The sequence below is a fragment of the Bos grunniens genome, chromosome 15, assembly GCF_055505025.1.
Source record: "Bos grunniens cultivar Pamir isolate PY7600 chromosome 15, Bosgru_T2T1.0, whole genome shotgun sequence".
Lineage (NCBI taxonomy): Eukaryota > Metazoa > Chordata > Mammalia > Artiodactyla > Bovidae > Bos > Bos grunniens.
Window position 1 is genome coordinate 17,056,888 of NC_141179.1, and position 25,308 is coordinate 17,082,195.

The following is a 25,308-nucleotide window of genomic DNA, read 5'->3' on the forward strand; positions in this document are numbered from 1 at the left end:
GATTGCTTTGGCTATTCGAGGTTTATTGTGTTTCCATACAAATGGTGAAATTATTTGTTTTGGTTCTATGAAAAATACTGTTGGTATTGCTGATGTTGGTAATACTGATGGGGATTGCACTATATCTGTAGATTTCTTTGGGCAGTATACTCATTTTCACTATGTTTGTTTTTCCAACTCACGAACATGGTATATTTTTCCATCTATTCATGTCGTCCTTGATTCCTTTCATCAGTGTTTCATAGTTTTCTATATACAGGCCTTTTTTACTTTAGGCAAATTTATTCCTAAGTATTTTATTCTTTTCATTGCAGTGGTGAATGGGATTGTTTCCTTAGTCTCGCTTTCTGATTTTTCATTGTTAGTAGATAGAAGTGCAAGGGATTTCTGTGTATTAATTTTATATCTTGTAACTTTACCATATTCATTGATTAACTGTAGTAATTTTTGGTGGCATCCAGTATTATTGTATTACTGTTAATTTCCTCTTTCATACTTGTTAGCATTTGTCTTATATATGGTTTAGAATTAAGAGGAAATTTATGAAAATTAGTGATATTAAGAACAGAGTGAACTGCTTTGTGAGATAGTGAGCTATACAATACTTGGAAGTTCAAAATGATATTGAATATTTTATTGAAGAGTCTTAGAGGAAACCTAGAAATCTTAAAATGTAAATAACATGATCATCTTGTTTTTATAATGCTATTTTCAGGTAGTAAGAATAGTACTCATTTTATAGACTTTCTGTACTACAGTGAAAAAAATATTTCTATATCATTTTGATTTTCATAGTAGATAGAGTTTAATCTGAAAAAAACTAAAAAAGAATTTATGTGATAGATTGTAAAAGCTGAAGTTCTATTCAGCAATCCCTGTTCTTTCATATGTTTAATATGGTGCCCTTCAAAATTCTACTCAATAGAGTAGCTTTGAAATGCCACTTATTTTGGGTTCTGTGTTTTTAAAAGTTCCATTTCTCAAAATGAAATGAACACTTGGTGTTTATGACCAATTGTGAATACTTAAATATTGTAAAGGCTGTTTTAAAAATATCTTCACCTCATAGGAGTGCTTTTTAATAAAGCTATTTATGGTTTTTAGCATCTATGAAGTTGGACCTTTAGGGAATTTCTGAAATAGTAAACATGTCTTTTTAGGAGATGAATCTTTGATGAGTTTAATTTAGGCTTATTGGAAAATATGAAGTCAGTTTTGACATTTCTAGTAGTTAAAGACTAATTTCCTATTAGGTAGACCTGTTTCTATCATACTTAAAAATATGATCCAGAACCCTTGAGAATGTTTAAGATAATTTCCTTATTTTGTAAGAGAATGAGTAGAGTTTGCACATTTTCTTCAGAGAAGAATCAAGGTATTTATGTTTGAATCACATGACTGTCTCTGTTTGTTTTCATTTTCCCCTCAAGACTGTGTGTGTGTGTGTTTCATGAAAAGTCAGTGGAGTCAAAGTCAAAATCTGATCTTATTGCAAGAAATAAGCAGAGAAAGAAAGTTGATCCCCAGATTCTTTTCTTTTGAAGGAGAGGTCAAGAACTACATTTCTTGTGAAGACAGACTTATCTGTGATGTTAGCATTAAGAATGCTTATGATATTGTGTACAGCTCCATAACGGGCTCGCCTGGTGGCTCAGATGGTAAAGAATCCGCCTGCAATGCGGGAGACCTTGGATTGATCCCTGGGTTGGTAAGATCCCCTGGAGGAGGGCATGGCAACCCAATTTAGTATTCTCACTTGGAGAATCCCCATGAACAGAGGAGCATGGTGGGCTACAGTCTATGAGGTTGCAAAGAGTCAGACATGACTGAGCGGCTAAGCTCAGCACAGCTCCATAAAAGGATTGAGATTTCAAGTCCATTATGTCTCAAAATTATGAATGAATGAATAATTTTCTGTTGATCATTCAATGTCAGCTTCAGAAATCTTTCCATTTTAGGAAAGGTTTGAGAAAATCTATCTCCATGAAAAAAATATATACATAATTTTCAATTATATGTTGTTAGAAATGTAATAATAAGTGTAGCTCTAATGTTAGAATTTCAGTAAACAAGGCCATAAAGTAATTCTTATAGCATTTTACTTTAAAAAGTTTCTGTGCTACTATGATGCATTGCCAACATAGCTTTTGATTTCTTCCAATTATAAGATCTTTAAGAGCAAATTATGACAATGATTTTCAATGGTTTTGTTACCATTGGACTTTGTTTTGTGTCTTTAGAGACCAATTCCCTATCATGAATTTATTATTCTGTGAAATAATATACATGCCATTTTATACATATTTACATTCTTCTTGTTCAGTCGCTGAGTCGTGTCTGACTCTTTGAAACCCCATGGGCTGCAGTACACCAGGCTTCCCTGTCCTTCACCATCTCCCAGAGCTTGCTCAGTTGAGTTGATGATGCCATCCAATCATTTCATCTTCTGTCGCCCCCTTCTCCTCCTGTCCTCAATCTTTCCCAGCATCAGGGTCTTTTCTAGTAAGTCAGCTCTTCACATCAGGTGGCCAAAGTGTTGAAGCCTTACCTACAGCATCAGTGTTTTAAATGAATATTCAGGGTTGACTTTCTTTAGGATTGACTGGTTTGATCTCCTTGCAGTCCAAGGAATTCCCAAGAGTCTTCTCCAGCACCACAGTTTGAAAGCATAAATTCTTTGGTGCTCAGCCTTTATGATCCAACTTTCATATCCATAAATGACTACTGGAAAAAAATAGATATTAATATATGAACTTTTGTTGGTAAAGTAATGTCTCTGCTTTTTAATATACTGTCTAGGTTTGTCATAGCGTTTCTTCCAAGGAGCAAATGTCTTTTAATTTCATGGTTGCTGTCACCATCTGCAGTGATTTTGGAGCCTAAGCAAACAAAGTCTGTCACTGTTTCCATTGTTTTTCCACATCTATTTGCCATGAAATGACGGGACTGGATGCTATGATCTTAATTTTTGAATGTTGAGTTTTAAGCCAGCTTTTTTACTCTACTCTTTCACTTTCATGAAGAGGCTCTTTAGTTCCTCTTTGCTTTCTACCATCAGGTGTCATCCGCATTATCTGAGGTTATTGATATTTCTCCCAGCAATCTTGATTTCAGCTTGTGCTTCATCTAGCCTGGCATTGCGCATGATGTACTCTGCATATATGTTAAATAAGCAGGGTGACAGTATACAGCCTTGATGTATGCCTTTCCCAAGGTGTACTGGTTCACTTTTGGAACCAATCCATTGTTCCATGTAAGGTTCTAACTCTTGCTTCTTGACCTACATACAGGTGTTTTAGTAGGCAGGTAAAGTGGTCTGGTATCCCCATCTCTTTAAGAATTTTCCACAGTTTGTTGTTGTCCACACATTCAAAGGCTTTAGCGGCCAGTGAAAAAGAAGTAGACATTTTTCTGGAATTTCCTTGCTTTTTCTGTGATCCAACAGGTTTTGGAAACTCAGTCTCTGGTTCCTCTGCCTTTTCTAAATCCAGCTTGTACATCTGGAAGTTCTCGGTTTATGTACTGCTGAAGCCTAGTTGAAAGAATTTTGAGTATTACCTTGCTAGCATTGAAATGAGTTCAATTGTAGGTACTTTGAACATTCTTTGGCATTGCTTTCTTTGAAATTAGAATGAAAACTGATCTTTTCCAGTCCTGTGACCACTGCTGAGTTTTCCAAATTGTTGGCATATTGAGTGCAGCACTTTAACAGCATCATCTTTAAGATTTGAAATAGCTCAGCAGGAATTCTATAACCTCCAATAGCTTTGTTCATAGTAGTGCTTCCTAAGGCCCAAAGCTTCTGGAAGTGGTGCTTCCTAAAGCCCACTTCTGGAAACACAACACAAACTACAAGGATATGTTGTAGTGCACGTATAATATAACAAATGTATAACAGCTATAAATGGAATATAATGTATAAAATATTTAGAATCACTGTGTTATACATCTGAAACTAATATGGCATAGTAAATCAAGTATACCTCAATTAAAAAAAAAAGAATGCCTTCTATATCTTATCTACTTGTACTTCTTAGGTATCCCATTCACTGGCTGGCATAAAATAGGCATTCAATCATGATTAAATGAACAAACTGATGAAGATTTTTATCCTTTATTGCAAGGGCACGTATAAATTCAAATTCTTCTTTCACTATCACCTTTTAAAGTAGGAGGGCAGGTGATTTATTGTTGAGGAAACAGGGAAGCAAATGACAGAGATTATTCACTATACACTGTCGTAAGTGGAGCTAGAGGTAAAGAACCCACCTGACAATGCAGGAGATGCAAGAGATATTGGTTTGATTCTTAGGTTGGGAAGATCCCCTGAAGGAGAAAATGCCAACCCACTCCAGTATTCTTGGTCAGAAAATCCCATAGACAGCCTGAAGGGCTACAGTCCATAGGGTCATGAATAATCAGATATGAGTGAAGCAACTTAGCATGCATGAAGCCTGCTAGCAGCCTGTCTGCTGACAGCTGTCCCCAAATCATCTTTATGAGAAATCAACCTATACAAAAAGCTAATTGTAGGAATGTTAGGGATTAATTTTCCAACTTTTATGAAATAAATGCCTTTTTTTTTTTTTTTTTTTTTTTAGGGTTTAGTCAGTGTATACCTGATGACAAGCTTCTACCTGGAATTGGAAACAACAATTTTCTTGTTAAATTCAATAGCTTCATTAATTCTTGAGAACCTATTTTGTACTAGTAACTGTGTGGTGGATGTTAAGGACTCAATAATAAATGAGTCATCTGTTGTTAATGAGCTCCGATCCTGGTGAAGGAGAACAAATGAATTGTGGTAAATATCTAATACATTGTAGCAGCTGCTTAAATAGAAGAGGTTTGTTTTTTGTGTGTTAACTTAGTTACTGTTTATCAAGTGCTTACTATGATCAAAGTCTTAGACTAAATACTTTGTATGCAAAATCTCATTTAATAATTCCATCAGGCCTATAAGGTCAAATTGCTGCTCTCATTTTAGAGATGAAAAGCTAGAAATAAGACTATTGTGTTATGAGAGTATCTGATTGGTTCTTTATAGAAGAATCAGAGAAGGAATTTAGGAATAGAATGAACTGATCATATTGGTCAAGGAAGAACCCTAACATATCTCAGTAAAACAGAATTTTTGTCTTCCAGTCACCTTTGAAGCTTTTTTGGTTCACATTTTGTCATGAAAATTTTGTGTCTGGCATGGGTCCCTGGATACATCTTCCAGATTTTCTGGTCAGGTCCAGTAAGAGAAGAAATCATGATACAATTTCTAGTCTTGGACTATTTCAGGATAAAAGAAGTTGAGTTTAATGCACATGGACTAAATAAAGCAGACTACATAACAATAGACCTCATAATCTAATACTTTTCACTGCATTTTGTTGTTCGTAGCTCAGTTGTGTGCAATTGCTTGTGACCCTGAGAACTGCAGCACGCCGGGCTTCCCTGTCCTTCACTGTCCTCCGGAGCTTGCTCAAACTAATGTCTGCTGAATTGGTGGTGACATCCAGCCATCTTAGCCTCTGTCATCCCCTTCTCCTCCTGCCCTCAATCTTTCCCAGCATCAGAGTCTCTTCCAATGAGTCAGTTCTTCACATCGGGTGGCCAAAATATTGGAGCTTCACCTTCAGCATCAGTTCTTCCAGTGAATACACAGGGTTGATTTCCTTCCAATCAAACCAGTTGATTGGTTTGATCTCCTTGCAGTCCAAGGGGCTCTCAAGAGTCTCCTCCAACACCACAGGTCAAAAGCATCAATTCTTTGGTGCTCAGCAAACCATACATGACTACTGGTAAAACCATGGCTTTGACTAGATGGATCTTTGTCAGCAAAGTAATGTCTCTGCTTTTTAACATGCTGTCTAGGTTTGTCATAGCTTTTCTTCCAAGGAGCAAGTGTCTTTTAATTGCATGGCTGCAGTCACCATCTGCAGTGATTTTAGAGCCCAAGAAAATAAATTCTGTCACTATTTCCATTGTTTCCCCATCTATTTGCCATGAAGTGATGGGACCAGATGATATGATCTTAGTTTCTTGAATGATAAGTTTTAAGCCAGCTTTTTTTTCTCTCCTCTTTCACATTCATCAAGAGGCTCTTTAGTTCCTCTTAGCTTTCTGGCATAAGGGTGGTGTCATCTACATATCTGAGGTCATTGACATTTCTCCTGGCAATCTTGATTCCAGCTTGTACTTCATCCAGCCCAGCATTTTGCATGATGTACTCTGCATATGAATTAAATAATCAGGATGACAATATACAGCTTTGGCATAGTCTGTTCCCTAATTGGAACCAATCCATTGTTTCATTTATGGTTCTCTTACTTTTTGACCTGCATATAGGTTTCTCAGGAGGCAGCTAAGGTGATCTGGTTTTCCCATCTCTTTAAGAATTTTCCTCAGTTTGTTGTGATCCACAGTTAAAGGCTTTAGTGTAGTCAATGAAGCAGATGTTTTTCTGAGGTTCTCTTGCTTTTTCTATGATCCAACCAGTGTTGGCAATTTGATCTCTGGTTCCTCTGCCTTTTCTAAATTCAGCCTGTACATCTGGAAGTTCTTGGTTCACATACTGTTGAAGCCTAGCTTGGAGGATTTTGAGAATTACCTTGCCAATATATGAAATTAGTACAATTGTGTGTAGTTTGACATTCCTTGGCATTGCCCTTCTTTGTGACTGGAATGAAAACTGACCACTTCCAGTCTTGTGGCCACTGCTGAGTTTTCCAAATTTGCTGACACACTGAGTGCAGCACTTTAACAGCATCATCTTTTAAGATTTGAAATAACTCAGCTGGAATTCCATCATCTCCAGTTAGTTTGTTCATAGTGATGCTTCCTAAGGCCCATTTCACTGATTTTAGCAAGTATTATGTTTATGACTTGATCATAAAATTTGAAAAGAAAAATTAAAATGAATTCTGAATTCATAGAATTCTGAATATGATAGAAATTATCTGAGAAAGCAGAGGCTCCATTTGTTTTCATTATGGTGATGTCATTGCTTTCAATGTTTCGTAGTTATTGAAGCACTGAAGTACCATTTACATGCATGCATACCAAGTCACTTCAGTTGTGTCTGATTCTGAGTGACTCTATGGATTGTAGCCCCCCAGGCTCCTCTACTCATGGGATTCTCCTGGCAAGAATACTGGAGTCAGTTGCCAAGCCCGCCTCCATGATATCTTCCCAACCCAGATATCGAACCCATATCTTTTATGTCTTCTGTGTTGGCAGGGAGGTACTTTACCATGAGCATCACCTGGGAAACCCTGAAATACCATTATTTGAGAGTGAAAACAATAAGGACTGTTTGAGTAAGCGGAACTCATAAAATGCAGATTAAAAAAATAATACGGCTTTATTCAATATTGTGAAAGAGATCAATAATGTAATGTTCTACTCTTCACTTGCCTTGCTAACAAATTATTAACAAAAGCAGCTTACCGGACTTTGCTCAAATTGGTATATGAGTCATATGTAATTATGTGGTATAAATAGCAAAGTATTGGAAATATTTAAGCCATTAAATGTGGTTAAGTTTCTTTTAATAGATTAAAATTGCTGTGAAATACAATCTTATTTATACTTTTAATAAAATTTAATTAATTTATACTACTTCATCCACATTGATTTATTAAATTTTTTGAAATAGTGAGATATGATTTAATGATTTATTTATTTCCAAAGGTAAAAGTAAAGTAATTATTCCTCATTTCTGCAAGCTGATTAGTTTAGTTCTAGACAAGTTCTGGGTCTGTCAGTCTGTCTTGAGTTTCTCTGTGTATATGAATTAAACCTAGGTAACTGTGGACAGTCTGATCTATTCTTAAGTTATCTGTTGAAAGATCACTAAAGCAGCTGTTTGTAACTCTCAAGCCTTTCTTTCTGAAAAGAATTGTTAGTTTCTAAAGCTCCTGACCATGTGATATGTTTTTCCGAGATTGCTTCTTCCAGCTTGCCTTCTAACAGGTTTTCATTTGTCATTACATCATTAATCAAATACCATAATCTAGATATGATCTGGCCAAAAAGGATTGAGAGTGACTGATGTGGAAACTGGAATTCTGTTAATGTGACTGGTGAGCTTTTTTCCCTTCAGGAGCATATGCTTTGGGTTCATGTTGAATTAGTAGTCAATTACCATGCCTTGATCATTTTGAAGTCACTCAGTCATGTCCAGCTCTTTGCAACTCCATGGACTGCAGCATGCCAGGCTTCCCTGTCCAGCATCAACTCGTGGAGCTTGCTTAAACTCATGTCCATTGAGTCAGTGAGGCTATCCAACCATCTCATCCTCTGTGGTCCCCTTCTCCTCCTGCCTTCAGTCTTTCCCAGCATCAAGGACTTTCTAATAAGTCAGTTTTTTGCATCAGGGGGCCAAAGTATTGGAGCTTCAGCTTCAGCATCAGTCCTTCCAGTGAATATGCAGGGTTGATTTCCTTTAGGATTGACTGGTTTGATCTCCTTGCAGTCCAAGGAACTCAAGAGTCTTCTCCAACACCACAGTTCAAAAGCATCAATTATTTGGTGCTCAACTTTCCTTGCAGTCCAACTCTCCCATCCATACATGACTATTGGAAAACACATAGCTTGTCTAGACGGACCTTTGTTGGCAAAGTAATGTCTCTGCTTTGTAATATGCTGCCTAGGTTTGTCATAGCTTTTCTTCCAAGGAGCAAGCATCTTTTAATTGTGTGCCTGCAATCACCATACGCAGTGATTTTTGAGCCCAAGAAAATAAAACCTGCCACTGTTTCCATTGTTTCCCCATCTATTTGCCATGAAATGATGGGACTGGATGCCATGGTCTTCATTTTTTGAATGTTGTTTTAAGCCAGCTTTTTCACTCTTCTCTTTCATTTTCATCAAGAGGTTCTTAAGTTCCTCTTAGCTTTCTGCCATAAGGGTGGTATCATCTGCATATCTGAGGTTATTGATATTTCTCCCAGAAATCTTAATTCCAGCTTGTGCTTCATCCAGCCCAGCATTCTGCATAATGTATTCTGCCTAGAAGTTAAATAAGCAGAGTAACAATATACAGCCTTGATGTACTCCTTTCCCAAATTGGAACTAGTCCATTGTTCCATGTCCAGTTCTAACTGTTCCTTCTTGACCTGCATACAGATTTCTCAGGAAGCAGGTAAGGTGGTCTGGTATTCCCATCTCTTTAAGAATTTTCCAGTTAGTGGTGATCCACACAATCAAAGGCTATAGTGTAGTCAATGAAGTAGATGTAGATGTTTTTCTGGAATTCTCTTCATTTTAAAGTAAGCTGGTTCAAAACATTTCTTCTGCCTTGAATTTCATCTTTGTAAATTATCACTGTTTATCAATTATCACTGTAAATTATCACTGTTAAATCTTATCTCTTCAGTTTTAGCATATTGCTCTAGTTATTAAAATATGTTTGAAGATTTATTCTGTTATCATTGCATTATATATTCCTCTGGAATATGGATTTTAGGATATCTTTAAGAATATAAGGGAAATGGAAGAAAAATAGTAGGGAAATACTATGACAAACACATTATGAGAATACCTCAAAATGATGGAATAGAAGGATATAGATCTCATCTTCCCTAACAAATTTAAAAAATACATCTGTATGTGGAACACTTCTCACAGATAAGTAACTAAAAACTGGCAGAAGAATGTCTGTACAACCAAAACTCCAAGAAAGCCCTCCATATAACCGAATATGGTGGAATAAAAAGCATCATGTTCAGACCAGCACCCCTGAGAGGGATCCATAATAAAGAGGTCTGTCCAGGCAGACCTTTGCCCTTGGTCTTCTAAGCAGGTCAGGTCACAATCCACATCTCAGTCATGAGATCCTGAATGGAGGAAAAAAAAGCCCCTTTGCCTGCTGGAAGACCCACTGAGATGGACAGAAGGGCTAAAGAAGCCTAGACTCTATTTGTGAGGGGTGCATTACTGCCTTGCCAGTAATCACTGTGGAGAGCGCCATGCATTGGCAGCTTCCACGCTGCTGACTTTCGAAACCAAATGGATGAATACTTTGGGGCAGCTCACAACAGCCTGTCACAAAATGTGAGCAGAATTGATCAAGCTACACAGAGACAGACTTGGGTGCCTGGGGTGTGGTCTGAATGGAGCCTCAAATGTCACTGGCAGTGTGCACATGGAATGACGGGCGAGGCTAGCAGCAGCCAATGTCAGTGCTCATGTGGGCAGTGCCAGGAAAGCACACAGCAGCCAAGAGCTGAATTTTGGGGAGAGAGGCCCTGGGAGAGGACTCATCTAACTATGCAGAAACAGCCCAGATATCCTGGGTTTTGGTAAGGTGGGGCAGTGATGGCCATGGTCAACATGCTCAGGAGACACCCACTGAGAGACCTTGCTCCACATCACAGCATAGTGCTAGATCTGGGGCAGACAGGTCCTGGGAGAAGACTGTCACAAAAGCAGACCACATCTCAATGGCAGCTGCAGCCTCAAAGCCCCAAACCTGAGGACTAGCCTATCTACTTGGCAACCTTGCACTAGACCTGGGAGGAACACAACAGAGAAAAGGATGTGACCTCAGGCTGCTTCTGAGCAGAATCTCATAATGCCTACACAATTGATGTATTCTATGACTGCCTGGGACACACTTGCTTCAGCAATCATCTTTGGACCAGGGAACACATTCCAGGGCAACGGAGCTTGATCAAACCTTATCCTCAGGGCTTATAATCCAACAACTAGGGAGTGACAGTGCAGTGACAGCCAGGGAGAAGAGAGAAAGTACCACTTCACATCCTGCACAGGCTCTAGATTCTCCACCATCAACCACATTCCATATCAAGGGAATAATGGCCAGCACACCCTCAGGAAAGATATGATTGGTGTCCACATCAAAAGTAACCGTCATGCCAAAATCAGTGAACACTCACAGTATACACAGGGGCACTCTGATATAAAATATCATATTAGAACCACAGTGGATAGCTGATTTTTCTAAATTAACATGGAAAGATAAAGTTAAGTAAAATGAAAATGCAGAGGACCTACTTCCACTGACAAGAGCAAAGAATATCCTCTGAAAGAACAGAAAATTAAACAGAACTCACCAATCTACCAGAACCCAGCATCCAAAAGGTGGTAAAAGTGCTAACTGAATTAAGAAAGATTATCCATGGAAATGCAGATCACTGTTAAGAGCAGAGTGGAAACTATAAAGATAAATTAACTAAACAGATAATTCAATTTCTGAGAATGAAAGGAATCTAGAACCAATGAGTAACAGACAAATGACACAGTGAAACGAACAGGTGATCTGGAAGATAGAGTGATGGAAATTACCCAATCAAAACAGCAGCCAGACAGGCAAATGAAAAAAAAAAAAAAAAGAAGAAGAAGAAGAAAGCAACATATGATATCTGTGAGATAAGATAAAACATGAACATTCATAATTCAGAAAGAGAACAGAGGGAGAAGGGGATCTAAAATGTATTTGAAAGAATTATGACTGAAAACCTCCCCAACCTAAAAAAGGAAGCAAAAAAGATGAACCAAGAGACCTACACCAAGACATAACTAAAACATAAAAGTTAAACAGAGAATTATAAAGGCAGCAAGAGAAAAACAGTTACAGGGGAATCCTCATAAGAATACCAGCAGATTTATCTTCAGAAACATCACAATCTAGAAGGGATTGTCATGATATATTTAAAGTATCAAAAGGGAAAATCTTGTAAGCAAAGGTTCTCTACCCAGCAAAATTAACATTTAGAATATAAGGAGAGAGAAAGAATTCCATAGACAAGCAAAAATTAAGAGAGTTCAGCAATATTAAACTTACCCTCAAAGAAGTAGTGAAGGGGCTTTTATATATAAAAAAGGTGCTAGAAAAAAATAGGAAAAGGAAAATCACTGTAGGAAAGACAAGTATATAAAATAATCGAAGATCACTTAAATAAGCCAATACGTAAGTTAAAAAGCAATCAAAACATTTTAAAAAGCAATTATAACTACAACACAGAGTAAAAAAAGAAAATATGAACATTTAAAGCAATACAAAAAAATGGGGAGGGGAGTATAAAAATGTATATCTTCTAGAATGTGTTTGAACTTGAATGACTGTCAGCTTAAACAAGCTGTATAATATTGGGCCAAATTACTTGAACTTCATATTAACCACAAATGAAAAATATACATGGATGCACAAAAACAGAACTCAAGAAAATTGAAAAAGAAAATCGTTAAACAACAAAAGGAAAAAGAAAAAGAAGAAATGAACAAAGAAGTGCAAAAACAACTGGAAAAAAAAAAAGAATAAAATAGCAATACATACATCCTATCAATAATTCTTTAAATTTCAATGGAGTAAATACTCAGATCAAAAGACAGAGAGTGGCAGAGTAAATGAAAAACAAGAACCTAAATATGTTGCCTACAAGTGAGTCACCTGATGGCGATGACACACACAGACTGAAAGTAGATGGAAAAAGATATTTTTTGAAAATGTAAATAATAAGAAATTAATGGTCACAATGGCGGTGAGGAGACACCCCTCGTCCAAGGTAAGGAGCAATGGCTGCGCTTTGCTGGAGCAGCCGTGAAGAGATACCCCACGCCCAAGGTAAGAGAAACCCAAGTAAGATGATAGGTGTTGCAAGAGGGCATCAGAGGGCAAACACACTGAAACCATATTCACAGAAAACTAGTCAATCTAATCACATTAGGACCACAGCCTTGTCTAACTCAGTGAAACTAAGCCATGCCCGTGGGGCAACCCAAGATGGGCGGGTCATGGTGGAGAGATCTGACAGAATGTGGTCCAATGGAGAAGGGAATGGCAAACCACTTTAGTATTCTTGCCTTGAGAACCCCATGAACAGTACGAAAAGGCAAAATGATAGATACTGAAAGAGAAACTCCCCAGGTCAGTAGGTGCCCAATATGCTACTGGAGATCAGTGGAGAAATAACTCCAGAAAGAATGAAGGGATGGAGCCAAAGCAAAAAGAATACCCAGCTGTGGATGTGACTGGTGATAGAAGTAAGTTCCGATGCTGTAAAGAGCAATATTGCATAGGAACCTGGAATGTCAGGTCCATGAATCAAGGCAAATTGGAAGTGGTCAAACAAGAGATGGCAAGAGTGAATGTCGACATTCTAGGAATCAGCGAACTGAAATGGACTGGAATGGGTGAATTTAACAAGATGACCATTATATCTACTACTGTGGGCAGGAATCCCTCAGAAGAAATGGAGTAGCCATCATAGTCAACAAAAGAGTCTGAAATGCAGTACTTGGATGCAATCTCAAAAATGACAGAATGATCTCTATTCGTTTCCAAGGCAAACCATTCAATATCACAGTAATCCAAGTCTATGCCCCAACCAGTAACGCTGAAGAAGCTGAAGTTGAATATTCTATGAAAACCTACAAGACCTTTTAGAAATAACACCCAAAAAAGATGTCCTTTTCATTATAGGGGCCTGGAATGCAAAAGTAGAAGTCAAGAAACACCTGGAGTAACAGGCAAATTTGGCCTTGGAATATGGAATGAAGCAGGGCAAAGGCTAATAGAGTTTTGCCAAGAAAATGCACTGATCATAACAAACACCCTCTTCCAACAACACAAGAGAAGATTCTATACATGGACATCACCAGATGGTCAACACCAAAATCAGATTGATTACATTCTTTGCGGCCAAAGATGGAGACGCTCTATACAGTCAGCAAAAACAAGACCAGGAGCTGACTGTGGCTCAGACCATGAACTCCTTATTGCCAAATTCAGACTTAAATTGAAGAAAGTAGGGAAAACCACTAGACCATTCAGGTATGACCTAAATCAAATCCCTTGTGATTATACAGTGGAAGTGAGAAATAGATTTAAGGGCCTAGATCTGATAGATAGAGTGCCTGATGAACTATGGAATGAGGTTCGTGACATTGTACAGGAGACAGGTATCAAGACCATCCCCATGGAAAAGAAATGCAAAAAAGCAAAATGGCTGTGTGGGGAGGCCTTACAAACAGCTGTGAAAAGAAGAGAAGTGAAAAGCAAAGGAGAAAAGGAAAGATATAAACATCTGAATGCAGAGTTCCAAAGAATAGCAAGAAGAGATAAGAAAGCCTTCCTCAGCGATCAATGCAAAGAAATAGAGGAAAACAACAGAATGGGAAAGACTAGAGATCTCTTCAAGAAAATCAGAGATACCAAAGGAACATTTCATGCAAAGATGGGCTCGATAAAGGACAGAAATGGTATGGACCTAACAGAAGCAGAAGATATTAAGAAGAGATGGCAAGAATACACAGAATTGTACAAAAAAGATCTTCACGACCCAGATAATCACAATGGTGTGATCACTGACCTAGAGCCAGACATCCTGGAATGTGAAGTCAAGTGGGCCTTAGAAAGTATCACTACGAACAAAGCTAGTGGAGGTGATAGAATTCCAGTTGAGCTATTCCAAATCCTGAAAGATGATGCTGTGAAAGTGCTGCACTCAATATGCCAGCAAATGTGGAAAACTCAGCAGTGGCCACAGGACTGGAAAAGGTCAGTTTTCATTCCAATCCCAAAGAAAGGCAATGCCAAAGAGTGCTTAAACTACTGCACAATTGCACTCATCTCACACACTAGTAAAGTAATGTTCAAAATTCTCCAAGCCAGGCTTCAGCAATATGTGAACCGTGAACTTCCTGATGTTCAAGCTGGTTTTAGAAAAGGCAGAGGAACCAGAAATCAAATTGGCAACATCTGCTGGATCATGGAAAAAGCAAGAGAGTTCCAGAAAAACATCTATTTCTGCTTTATTGACTATGCCAAAGCCTTTGACTGTGTGGATCACAAGAAACTGTGGAAAATTCTTCAAGAGATGGGAATATCAGACCACCTGATCTGCCTCTTGAGAAATTTGTATTCAGGTCAGGAAGCAACAGTTAGAATTGGACATGGAACAACAGACTGGTTCCAAATAGGAAAAGGAGTATGTCAAGGCTGTATATTGTCACCCTGTTTATTTAACTTACATGCAAAGTACATCATGAGAAACGCTGGACTGGAAGAAACACAAGCTGGAATCAAGATTGCCAGGAGAAATATCAATAACCTCAGATATGCAGATGACACCACCCTTATGGCAGAAAGTGAAGAGGAACTCAAAAGCCTCTTGATGAAAGTAAAGTGGAGAGTGAAAAAGTGGACTTAAACTTCAACATTTAGAAAATGAAGATCATGGCATCCGGTCCCATCACTTCATGGGAAATAGATGGGGAAACAGTGGAAACAGACTTTATTTTTCTGGGTCCAAAATCACTGCAGATGGTGACTGCAGCCATGAAATTAAAAGGCGCTTACTCCTTGGAAGGAAAGTTATGACCAACCTAGACAGCATATTCAAAAGCAGAGACATTACTTTGCCAACAAAGGTCCGTCTAGTCAAGGCTATGGTTTTTCTTGTGGTCATGTATGAATGTGAGAGTTGGACTGTGAAGAAGGCTGAGTGCCGAAGAATTGATGCTTTTGAACTGTGGTGTTGGAGAAGACTCTTGAGAGTCCCTTGGACTGCAAGGAGATGCAACCAGTCCATTCTGAAGGAGATCAACCCTGGGATTTCTTTGGAAGGAATGATGCTAAAGCTGAAACTCCAGTACTTTGGCCACCTTATGCGAAGGGTTGACTCATTGGAAAAGACTCTGATGCTGGGAGGGATTGGGGGCAAGAGGAGAAGGGGATGACAGAGGATGAGATGGCTGGATGGCATCACTGACTCGATGGATGTGAGTCTGGGTGAACTCCAGGAGTTGGTGATGGACAGGGAGGCCTGGCATGCTGCGATTCATGGGGTCGCAAAGAGTCGGACAAGGCTGAGCGACTGATCTGATGAATGGTCACAATACTTATATCAGGTAAACCAGACTTTTTAACAAATGCCATAATGGCAAAGAAGGGCATTATTTAAAGGATCAATACAAGAAAGGAAGGTTATGTTCATTACCATGCAAGGACCCAGTATAGGAGCACCTAAATATATAAAACAAATATTAAAAATCATAAAGGGGAGAAAATTAACAATAAGAGTAAATAATAATAAGAAGCTTCAATACCCCACTGACATTAATGGTCAGATTATTCATACAGAAAATCAGATCAATATGGCAACAAAGGTATTTTTTTCTAATCACAACCATTTAAAACTAGAAATAAACCACTGGGGCGAAAAAGGAGAAAGAACACGTATGTGAAAACCTGCTGCTGCTACTGCTGCTAAGTCGCTTCAGTCATGTCCGACTCTGTGCGACCCCGTAGATGGCAGTCCACCAGGCTCCCCCATCCCTGGGATTCTCCAGGCAAGAACACTGGAGTGGGTTGCCATTTCCTTCTCCAGTGCATGAAAGTGAAAAGTGAAAGTGAAGTCGCTCAGTTATGTCCGACTCTTCGAGACCCCATGGACTGCAGCCTACCATGCTCCTCTGTCCATGGGATTCTCCAGGCAAGAACACTGGAGTGGGTTGCCATTTCCTTCTCCAGTGCATGAAAGTGAAAAGTGAAAGTGAAGTTGCTCAGTCATGTCCGACTCCTAGTGACCCCATGGACTGCAGCCTACCACGCTCCTCTGTCCATGGGATTCTCCAGGCAAGAGTACTGGAGTGGGGTGCCATTGCCTTCTCCAACATGAAAACCTACATGTTATTTAAAAATGGTAAATAATGAAATAAAGCAATAAATATCTCAAAACAGAGGAAAATGAAAATGAAAATACTTGCAACATCGATGGGATACAACCGAAGTAGTTTTAAGAAGGAGGTTCATAGTGATACACACCTTCCAAAAAAGAGCTATTCCAAAAAAAAAAAAAAAATTGAAGAGAGGAGTGCCCTCAAATTCATTCTGTGAAGCCATAATCACACTGATATTAAAACCAGGCAAAGATAACAATAAAGAAAATTACAGATCAATATCTTTGATGAATATAGATATAAAAATCCTTAATAAAATATTAACAAACTGAATTCAACAATATATAAAAAGATTATACACCATGATTAAGTTAGTCATGAGAATGGTTAACGTGGAAATCAATCAATATGATATACCAAATTAGCAAACAAAAGACATACCGCATGATCATCTCAGTAGACAGAAAAACATTTGATAAAATTCAACATGCATTCATGAAAAATCTCTTACTAAAGTGGGCATTGAGGGAACATATCTTAACGTAATAAAAATCATTTATTACAAACTCAGAGCCAACATTATACTCAATGCTAAAAAGCTGAACGCCTTCCTGCTACATTCAGGAAAAAGATAAGGATGCCCATTCTCAGTGCTTCTATTCAATCTAATATTTGAAACCTTAGCCACAGCAATCTGACGAGGAAAAGAGATAAAATGTTTCCAGATTTGAAGGGAAGATGTGAGACTTTATTTGCAGCTGACATGATACTCTATATAGAGAATCCTAAACACTCCACCTGAAGTCTATTTGAACTAACAATGGATTCAGTGAGGTTTCAGGATACAATAAACCTAAATCAACTGCATTTTTTACAATAGTCTATTTCTGATAAGGAAATATCAGAAAAAGAAAAAAAATCTCATTTAAAATTGCATCAACAAAATAAAATACCTAGTAATAAACTTAACCAAGGAGGTGAAAGTCCTTTATGTTAAAAACTACAGAACATTGTTAATTAAAACTGAGGATGATTTTAAAAGATGGAAAGAAATCTCATAAATTATAAGAATTAATATTGTTAAATGGCCATAGCAGGTAAAGCAATCTACATATTTCATGCACTTTCTATACCCAGGACATTTTTTACAAAATCAGAACAAATAAGAGTCACAGAATTGCCAAAGATTAATGTAGTAAAGAAGAAAGCTGGAAGTATTACCCCTCTAGACTTCAGACTATATGACAAACCTACAGTAATCAAAACAGTGGCATACTGATACAAACAATGGAACACGAAAGAGAGCCCAGAAATTAACCTACATTCCTATAATTAATCTATAAGGAAGGAACTAAGAATATTCATTGGAGAAATGCATTCTCCTTAATAAGCGGTGTTGGGAAAACTGGACAGTTACATGTAAATCAGTGAAATTATAACACCCTCTTATACCCTATACAAAAATAAATTCAAAATGGTTTAAAGATCTAAATATAAGGCATGGAACCATGAAACTCCTGGAAGGTAACTTAGGCTAAACATTCTCTGACACAAATCATAGCAGTAGTTGGCTCAAGTAGTAAGAATCTGCCTGCCAATGCAGGAGCTGTGGAGATGCAGGTTCAATCCCTGGCTTGGGAGGATCCTGTGGAGGAGGAAATAACAATCTACTTAAGTATTTTTGCCTGGAAAATCTCATGGACAGTGGAGCAAGGTGGGCTACAGTCCATGTGGTCACAAAGAGTTGGACATGACAGCATGCATGGATGAAGCCTCAAGGTGCACCGGTGCAGCCATGGCAAAAGATATAAAACCAAAAAAAAAAAAAAACCCTACATGGGACCTATTAAAACTTACACGTTTTTGAACTGCAAAGGCAACAATCAGCAAAATAAAAAGACAGCCTACAGAATGGGAGAAAATATTTGCAAATGATTTTGCTAACAAGTGGTTAATACCCAAATAGTTCATACCAACAGCTCATACAATTTAATATGAAAAAGCAAACAATTCAATCAAAAAATGGGCAGAAGACTTAAATATTGTTCTTTAGTTGCTTGGCCATGTCTGAATGTTTGCAACCCAGTAGACTGCAGCACACCAGGCTTCCCTGTCCTTCTCCATCTCCCAGAGCTTGCTCAAACTCATGTCCATTGAGCCAGTGATGCCATCCAACCATCTCATCCTCTGTCATGACCTTCTTTGGGCCTCAATCTTTCCCAACATCAGGGACTTTTCCAGTGAATCAGCTCTTCACGTCAGGTGGCCTAAGTATTGGAACTTTACCATCAGCATCAGTCCTTCCAGTGAATATGCAGGGTTGATTTCCTTTAGGATTGACTGGTTTGATCTCCTTTCAGTCCAAGGGAGTCTCAAGAGTATTCTCCAACACTGTATTTTGAAAACATCAATTCTTCAGTGCTAAGCCTTTTTTATGGTCCAAATCTCACATCCGTATATGACTAATGGAAAACCCATAGCTTTGACTATACAGATCTTTGTTGGCAAAGTGATGTCTCTGCTTTTTTAATATGCTATCTAGGTTTGTCATGGCTTTTATTCCAAAAAGCAAGCATCTTTATTTTCATGGCTGCAGTCACTGTCCACAGTGATTTTGGAGCCCAAGAAAATAAATTCTGTCATTGTTTCCATTGTTTCCCCATCTGTTTTCCATGAAGTGATGAGACTGGATGCTATGATCTTCGTTTTTTGAATGTTGAGTTTTAAGCCAGTTTTTTCACTCTCCTCTTTCACAGCTTCATCAAGAGGCTCTTTAAGCAAAAGAGACACTGATGTATAGAACAGTCTTATGGACTCTGTGGGAGAGGGAGAGGGTGGGAAGATTTGGGAGAATGACATTGAAACATGTAAAATATCATGTAAGAAACGAGTTGCCAGTCCAGGTTCGATACACGATACTGGATGCTTGGGGCTAGTGCACTGGGATGACCCAGAGGGATGGTATGGGGAGGGAGGAGGGTTCAGGATGGGGAACACATGTATACCTGTGGCGGATTCATTTTGATATTTGGCAAAACTAATACAATTATGTAAAGTTTAAAAATAAAATAAAATTAAAAAAAAAAAAAAGAAAAAAATTCACATTGTTAGCTTACAATCTTTGAAATTAAAAAAAAAGTATTGAAGTATAGTTGATTTACAATATTGTATTTGTTTCAGGTATATGCAATTTATTTTTTGTTTACATTTGGTGACAGAGAAGGAGATGAAAATAAATTGTATGTATATCCAAGCTAAAAATGGCAGGGAATTACTAGAAAAATATAGGCCTGTTTGACTGCTTGCTATCTCCTACCCTCTCCCTCCTTATTTTTTTCCTTCTTTCCTCCCTCCCTTTTTTCTCACCCTTCTTCTCCTTTCACACTCTTTCTTATTATATTAGCAAAAATGCACATGCAGTTACCTTAATGTCTTTTGAATTTATTTTCTGTTTACTTTTGGTGATAGAAACGGAAAAGAAAGTAAATTGTATTAAACTCTAAAAAAAAAAAAAAAAGAGGCTCTTTAGTTCCTTTCACTTTTTGCCACAAGGGTGGTGTTACCTGCATATCTGAGTTTATTGATATTTCTCCTAGCAGTCTTGATTTCAGGTTGAGCTTCATCCAGCCTGGCATTTCACATGGTAAGTTAAATAAGCAGGGTGACAATATACAGCCTTGACATACTCCTTTCCCAATTTTGAAGCAGTTCGTTGTTCTATGTAACGTTCTAACTCTTGCTTTTTGACCTGCATGCAGGTTTCTCAGGAGGCAGGTAAAGTGCTTTGGTATTCCCATTTCTTTAAGAATTTCCCCCAGTTTGTTGTGATCCACATGGGCTTCCCTCATATCTCTCGGTAAAGAATCTGCCTGCAATGCAGGAGACCCAGGTTCGATTCTTGGGTTGGGAAGATCCCCTGGAGAAGGAAATGGCAATCCATTCCAGTATTCTTGCCTGGAAAATCTCATGGACAGAGGAGTCTGGTGGGCTACAGTCAATGGGGTCGCAAGAGTTGGACACAGCTTAGCGACTAAACCACTACCACCACCACACAGTGAATCAGCATCCTATTTCTGGGTACATAGCCAGAAAATATAAAAACTATAGTTCTAAAGGATTCGTGTACTTCAACGTACTTGTATGTGATGTCTAAATAATAAAATGAATGAATAATAAAGCAGATAGACTCATGTACATAGAGAACAAACTAGTGGTTACCAGCACAGAAGGGAAAGGGGGAGGAGATAGGCTAAGGGATTAAGAGATACAGGCTACTGTATAAGGTAAATAAGCACCAAGGAAAATATAGCCATTGTTTTATAATGATCTTAAATGGAGTATAATATATAAAAATACTGAATAACTATGTCATATATCTGAAACTAATATTATATTTAGAATCAGCTATACTTCAATTTAAAAAAGAGAAAATGGTGACTTTTAATTTAGGAGTCAACAGGGTAGGAGCCTAGCTAGTTGTTAGGACAGAGTGATGAATAACTTTGTGAGTGACTTTCTAAGAAATGCATTTGCCTAAATAGGCTGTACTTCTAGTTGGCTAGGAGATGGCAGTGGCACCCCACTCCAGTACTCCTGCCTGGAAAATCTCATGGACGGAGGACCTGGTAGGCTGCAGTCCATGGGGTCGCTAAGAGTCAGACATGACTGAGCGACTTCACTTTCACTTTTCACTTTCATGCACTGGAGAAGGAAATGGCAACCCAGTCCAGTGTTCTTGCCTGGAGAATCCTAGGGATGGGGGAACCTGGTGGGCTGCCGTCTATGGGGTAGCAGAGTCGGACACGACAGAAGTGACTTAGCAGCAGTAGCAGCAGCGGACTTTAGCATATGGGAGCTGTGACCTTGATATAAAGCTGGTGTTTGCAGAAGTTCAGCATTCCTGTGGTAAACAGGTGCAGCAAACAGGCAATTTTCAGGGAGCCATCTGACTAAATTCAGCCGAGGCACCGTGGGGATGGTCACCAAGGGAGGTTTTTGAGTGACCAAAGTGTAAGCCATTACTTCCTACACAAGAGAGTTACCAGCCATGTGTTTGAATCAACTTTGTAACAAAAGTTAGGTAAGTGGAAGTAGGTGACATAAATTAAAAGGAAAGGGATGGAGGGAATGAAATCATTAAAGGATAGCCCCCTGCCAGGCCGTTAGTTCATTCAACATATACTGAGTATACCCTATGGGCCAGGAAATGGTAGCTACAGAAATTGTGACTAATTTAATTCTTGCCACATAAAACCACAATGTTATGTGGTTTGAAATATTCTTTTTCTTTCCTTAACAAATGTTGAAGCTGGAGTTCAGTGAACTGAATTAATTTCCCCAGATAAGCTGTAGTATCATGTTTTTGGCCCTAATACTGGCTACCCTCACTTACAGAATTACAGAAGGATTTATGAGTACTAACATTTGTAAGGGATCATTTTCCCAACTCTGGAATGAAGAGGTACTAATAATGGTGTGTGGTTTCCTTTTGAGAGTCATGAGACACTGAAATACAGCTTTGGCTTGGAATAGTGCATAGTCCTCCTGAGATTCATTGACACTACTGACTGCTGATCATTTATGATAATTCAAGGCAGCCAAATTGAAGTCATAGAGGAAAAGACTGTAAATATGTTAAAATCTATTTTCATTCTTGCTTCAGCCAAGTGTCAATGCCTATAAAAGGAAAAGGAAGCATTGTGAGAAGAGTCAGATATAAACAAAGGTGCTGAGGACCAGGATTGTGTTTTATACACTGTGCCTTATGACATATGGAATTCTGTTTTAGAAAGGAACAGAGTACAGCTCACAGAGACTACAAGGATTGTGTTTAATAGGCTACTCAGTGATCTAATCACGAGGTCTTTTAAATAAAATTTAAGATAGCAGTTAAAATTAAGCTTCAGCAAGTTTGGATAATTAAATATCAAAAGACATTGAAAGAAAATACCTTTGTACAATAACTGACAGTAAAAAGCAGCAGGAAAGAGGAGTCAAGAACAATTGCTGTGGTCTGTAATAGATATACATTGATACATATTTTATCAGTACTAAATTGAAATAAGAAGCTTAATACATTACAGTCCTGTGAATACTATCACTAATACGTAGCAGTATTGTGATGCAATGGAAGAGGAAACTGTTTTCTTAGAAAATAGATGTAAGAGAAATATAAGACTAATGAAGGAGATCTCTATGTAAACCAATCAATCAAAACATGAAATCATTACAGGTAGATTTTAAAAGCTAGGTGGTTTTACGTCAATGAATGTTTTTCCTATGTTTTCCTCTAAGAGTTTTATGAGGTACCACCTCACACTGGTCAGAATGGCCATCATCAAAAAGTCTACAAACAATAGAGAGGTCTGCAAATGCTAGAGAGGGTGTGGAGAAAAGGGAATCCTCTTGTACTGTTGGTGGGAATACAAACTGATACAAACACTATGGAGAACAGTATGGAGGTTCCTAAAGAAACTGAAAATAGAACTACCATATGACTGAGTGATTCCACTCCTGGGCACACACCCTGAAAAAAAAACATACTTCAAAAAATAATACCATGTATGAAACGAGTCGCCAGTCCAGGTTCGATGCACGATACTGGATGCTTGGGGCTGGTGCACTGGGACGACCCAGAGGGATGGTATGGGGAGGGAGGAGGGAGGAGGGTTCAGGATGGGGAACACAGGTATACCTGTGGCGGATTCATTTTGATATTTGGCAAAACTAATACAATATTGTAAAGTTTAAAAATAAAATAAAATTAAAAAAAAAAAAAACACATGTACAGCAGTGTTCATTGCAGAGCTATTTACAATACCCAGGACATCAAAACAACCTAAGTTGTCAGCAGATGAATGTATAAAGAAGATGTAGTGTATACATGCAATGGAATAATACTTTGCTTAGCCATAAAAGGAACGGAATAGGGTCCTTTGTCAAGATGTGGATGTACCTACAGTCTGTCATACAGAGTGAAGTAAATCAGAAGTGAAAGTTGCTCAGTCATGTCTCACTCTTTGTGACCCCATGGACTATATAGTCCATGGAATTCTCCAGGCCAGAATTCCAGAGTGGGTAGCTGTTCCCTTCTCCAGGGGATCTTCCCAAACCAGGGGTTGAACCCAAGTCTCCCACATTGCAGGCAGATTCTTTACCAGCTGAGCCATCAGGGAAGCCCAAGAATACTGGAGTGGGTAGCCTATGCTTTCAACAGTGGATCTTCCCAACACAGGAATCGAACTGGGGTCTCCTGCACTGCAGGTTCTTTACCTGCTGAACTACTAGGGAAGCCCCAAGAGAAAAACAAATATTGTATATTAGTGCATTTATGAGGAATCTAGAGAGAATGATACAGATGAACCTACTTCCAGGGCAGGAAAAGGAGTGCAGATGTAGAGCAAGGATGTGTGAACATATGGAGGAAGAGGCAGGTGGGTTGAATTGGGAGATTAGGCTTGACATAAATACACTACCATGTGTAAAATAGATAGCTAGTTGGAACCTGCAGTATAGTACAGAGAGCTCAGATCTGTGGTTTGTTCTGACTTAGATGGGTGAGATAGAGGGGTTGCAGTGGGAGGGAGGTCCTAGAATAAAGGGATATATGTATACATATAGCTGACTCACTTGGATGTATAGCAGAAACTAGAACAACATTGTAAGTCAATTATACTCCAATAAAAAATTTTAAAAATAAAATAAAAGGTAAGACCAATCTAGATAGCATGTTAAAAAGCAGAGAAATTACTTTGCCAACAAAGGTCCGTCTAGTCAAAGGTATTGTTTTTCCAGTAGTCATGTATGGATGTGAGAATTGGACTATAAAGAAAGCTGAGTGCCAAATAATTGATGCTTTTGAACTACGGTGTTGGGGTGTTGGAGAAGACTCTTTAGAGTCCCTTGGACTGCAAGGAGATCCAACCAGTCCATCCTAAAGGAAATCAGTCCTGAATATTCATTGGAAGGACTGATGCTGAAGCTGAAACTCCAATACTTTGGCCACCTGATGCTAAGAACTGACTCATTTGAAAAGACTCTGATTCTGGGAAAGATTGAGGGCAGGAGGAGAAGGGGATGACAGAGGATGAGATGGTTGGATAGCTTCACCAACTCGATGGACATGAATTTGGGTAAACTCCGGGAGTTGGTGATGGACAGGGAGGCCTGGCCTGCTGTGGTCCATGGGGGTCACAAAGAGTTAGACCCAACTGAGCGACTGAACTGAACTTCCTAACAGAAATTGTTAAGTTGACACAAAATGAAAATACATGTAGCACCTTAGTTTTCCAGATGTCAGTTGACAGTCTCTTGGCATTTTGCTGAGAGCAGAGCACTTGATATAATGTTTTTATTTGCTTTGATGATAATTCCATGTGTTCTTCTGGAACACATGTAAAAAATTATGGAAATTGATGAATTAATTCTCTGAATATATTTCTTTTTAGCAAGGATGGTTGGTTGTGAAAATGTAAATGATAGAAATCTCAGGAGAACATGATCATATCATCCTAGAGTTCATAATAGCTAGAAAAGAAACAATGGGTAGAGTTAGACAAGCACTCTGAGCTTTAGAAAAGTAGAAACTAGAAGTTCTTGAAAAGATTAAAGTTTAATTTCATGAAATAAAATTCTAAAATACTATTAAATGGAAGACAGTATCTCTACAGA

General features: G+C 38.4%; 1 protein-coding gene across 2 annotated transcripts in view; it reads left to right on the forward strand.

Annotated features, from left to right (window-relative positions):
• GUCY1A2 (guanylate cyclase 1 soluble subunit alpha 2) overlaps positions 1 to 25,308 on the forward strand; it is a 479,090-nt gene that overhangs the window by 195,906 nt on the left and 257,876 nt on the right. The window contains exon 5 of one of the 2 annotated variants that reach the window (XM_086339010.1): positions 4,602 to 5,563. The exons of the other annotated variant lie outside the window; for it this stretch is intronic. Within the exon in view, the coding sequence (XP_086195136.1) occupies positions 4,602 to 4,784 (183 nt within the window). The 3' untranslated portion in view covers positions 4,785 to 5,563. Of the gene's footprint in view, positions 1 to 4,601; positions 5,564 to 25,308 lie in introns of those variants that run through there. 2 annotated transcript variants of the gene reach the window in all.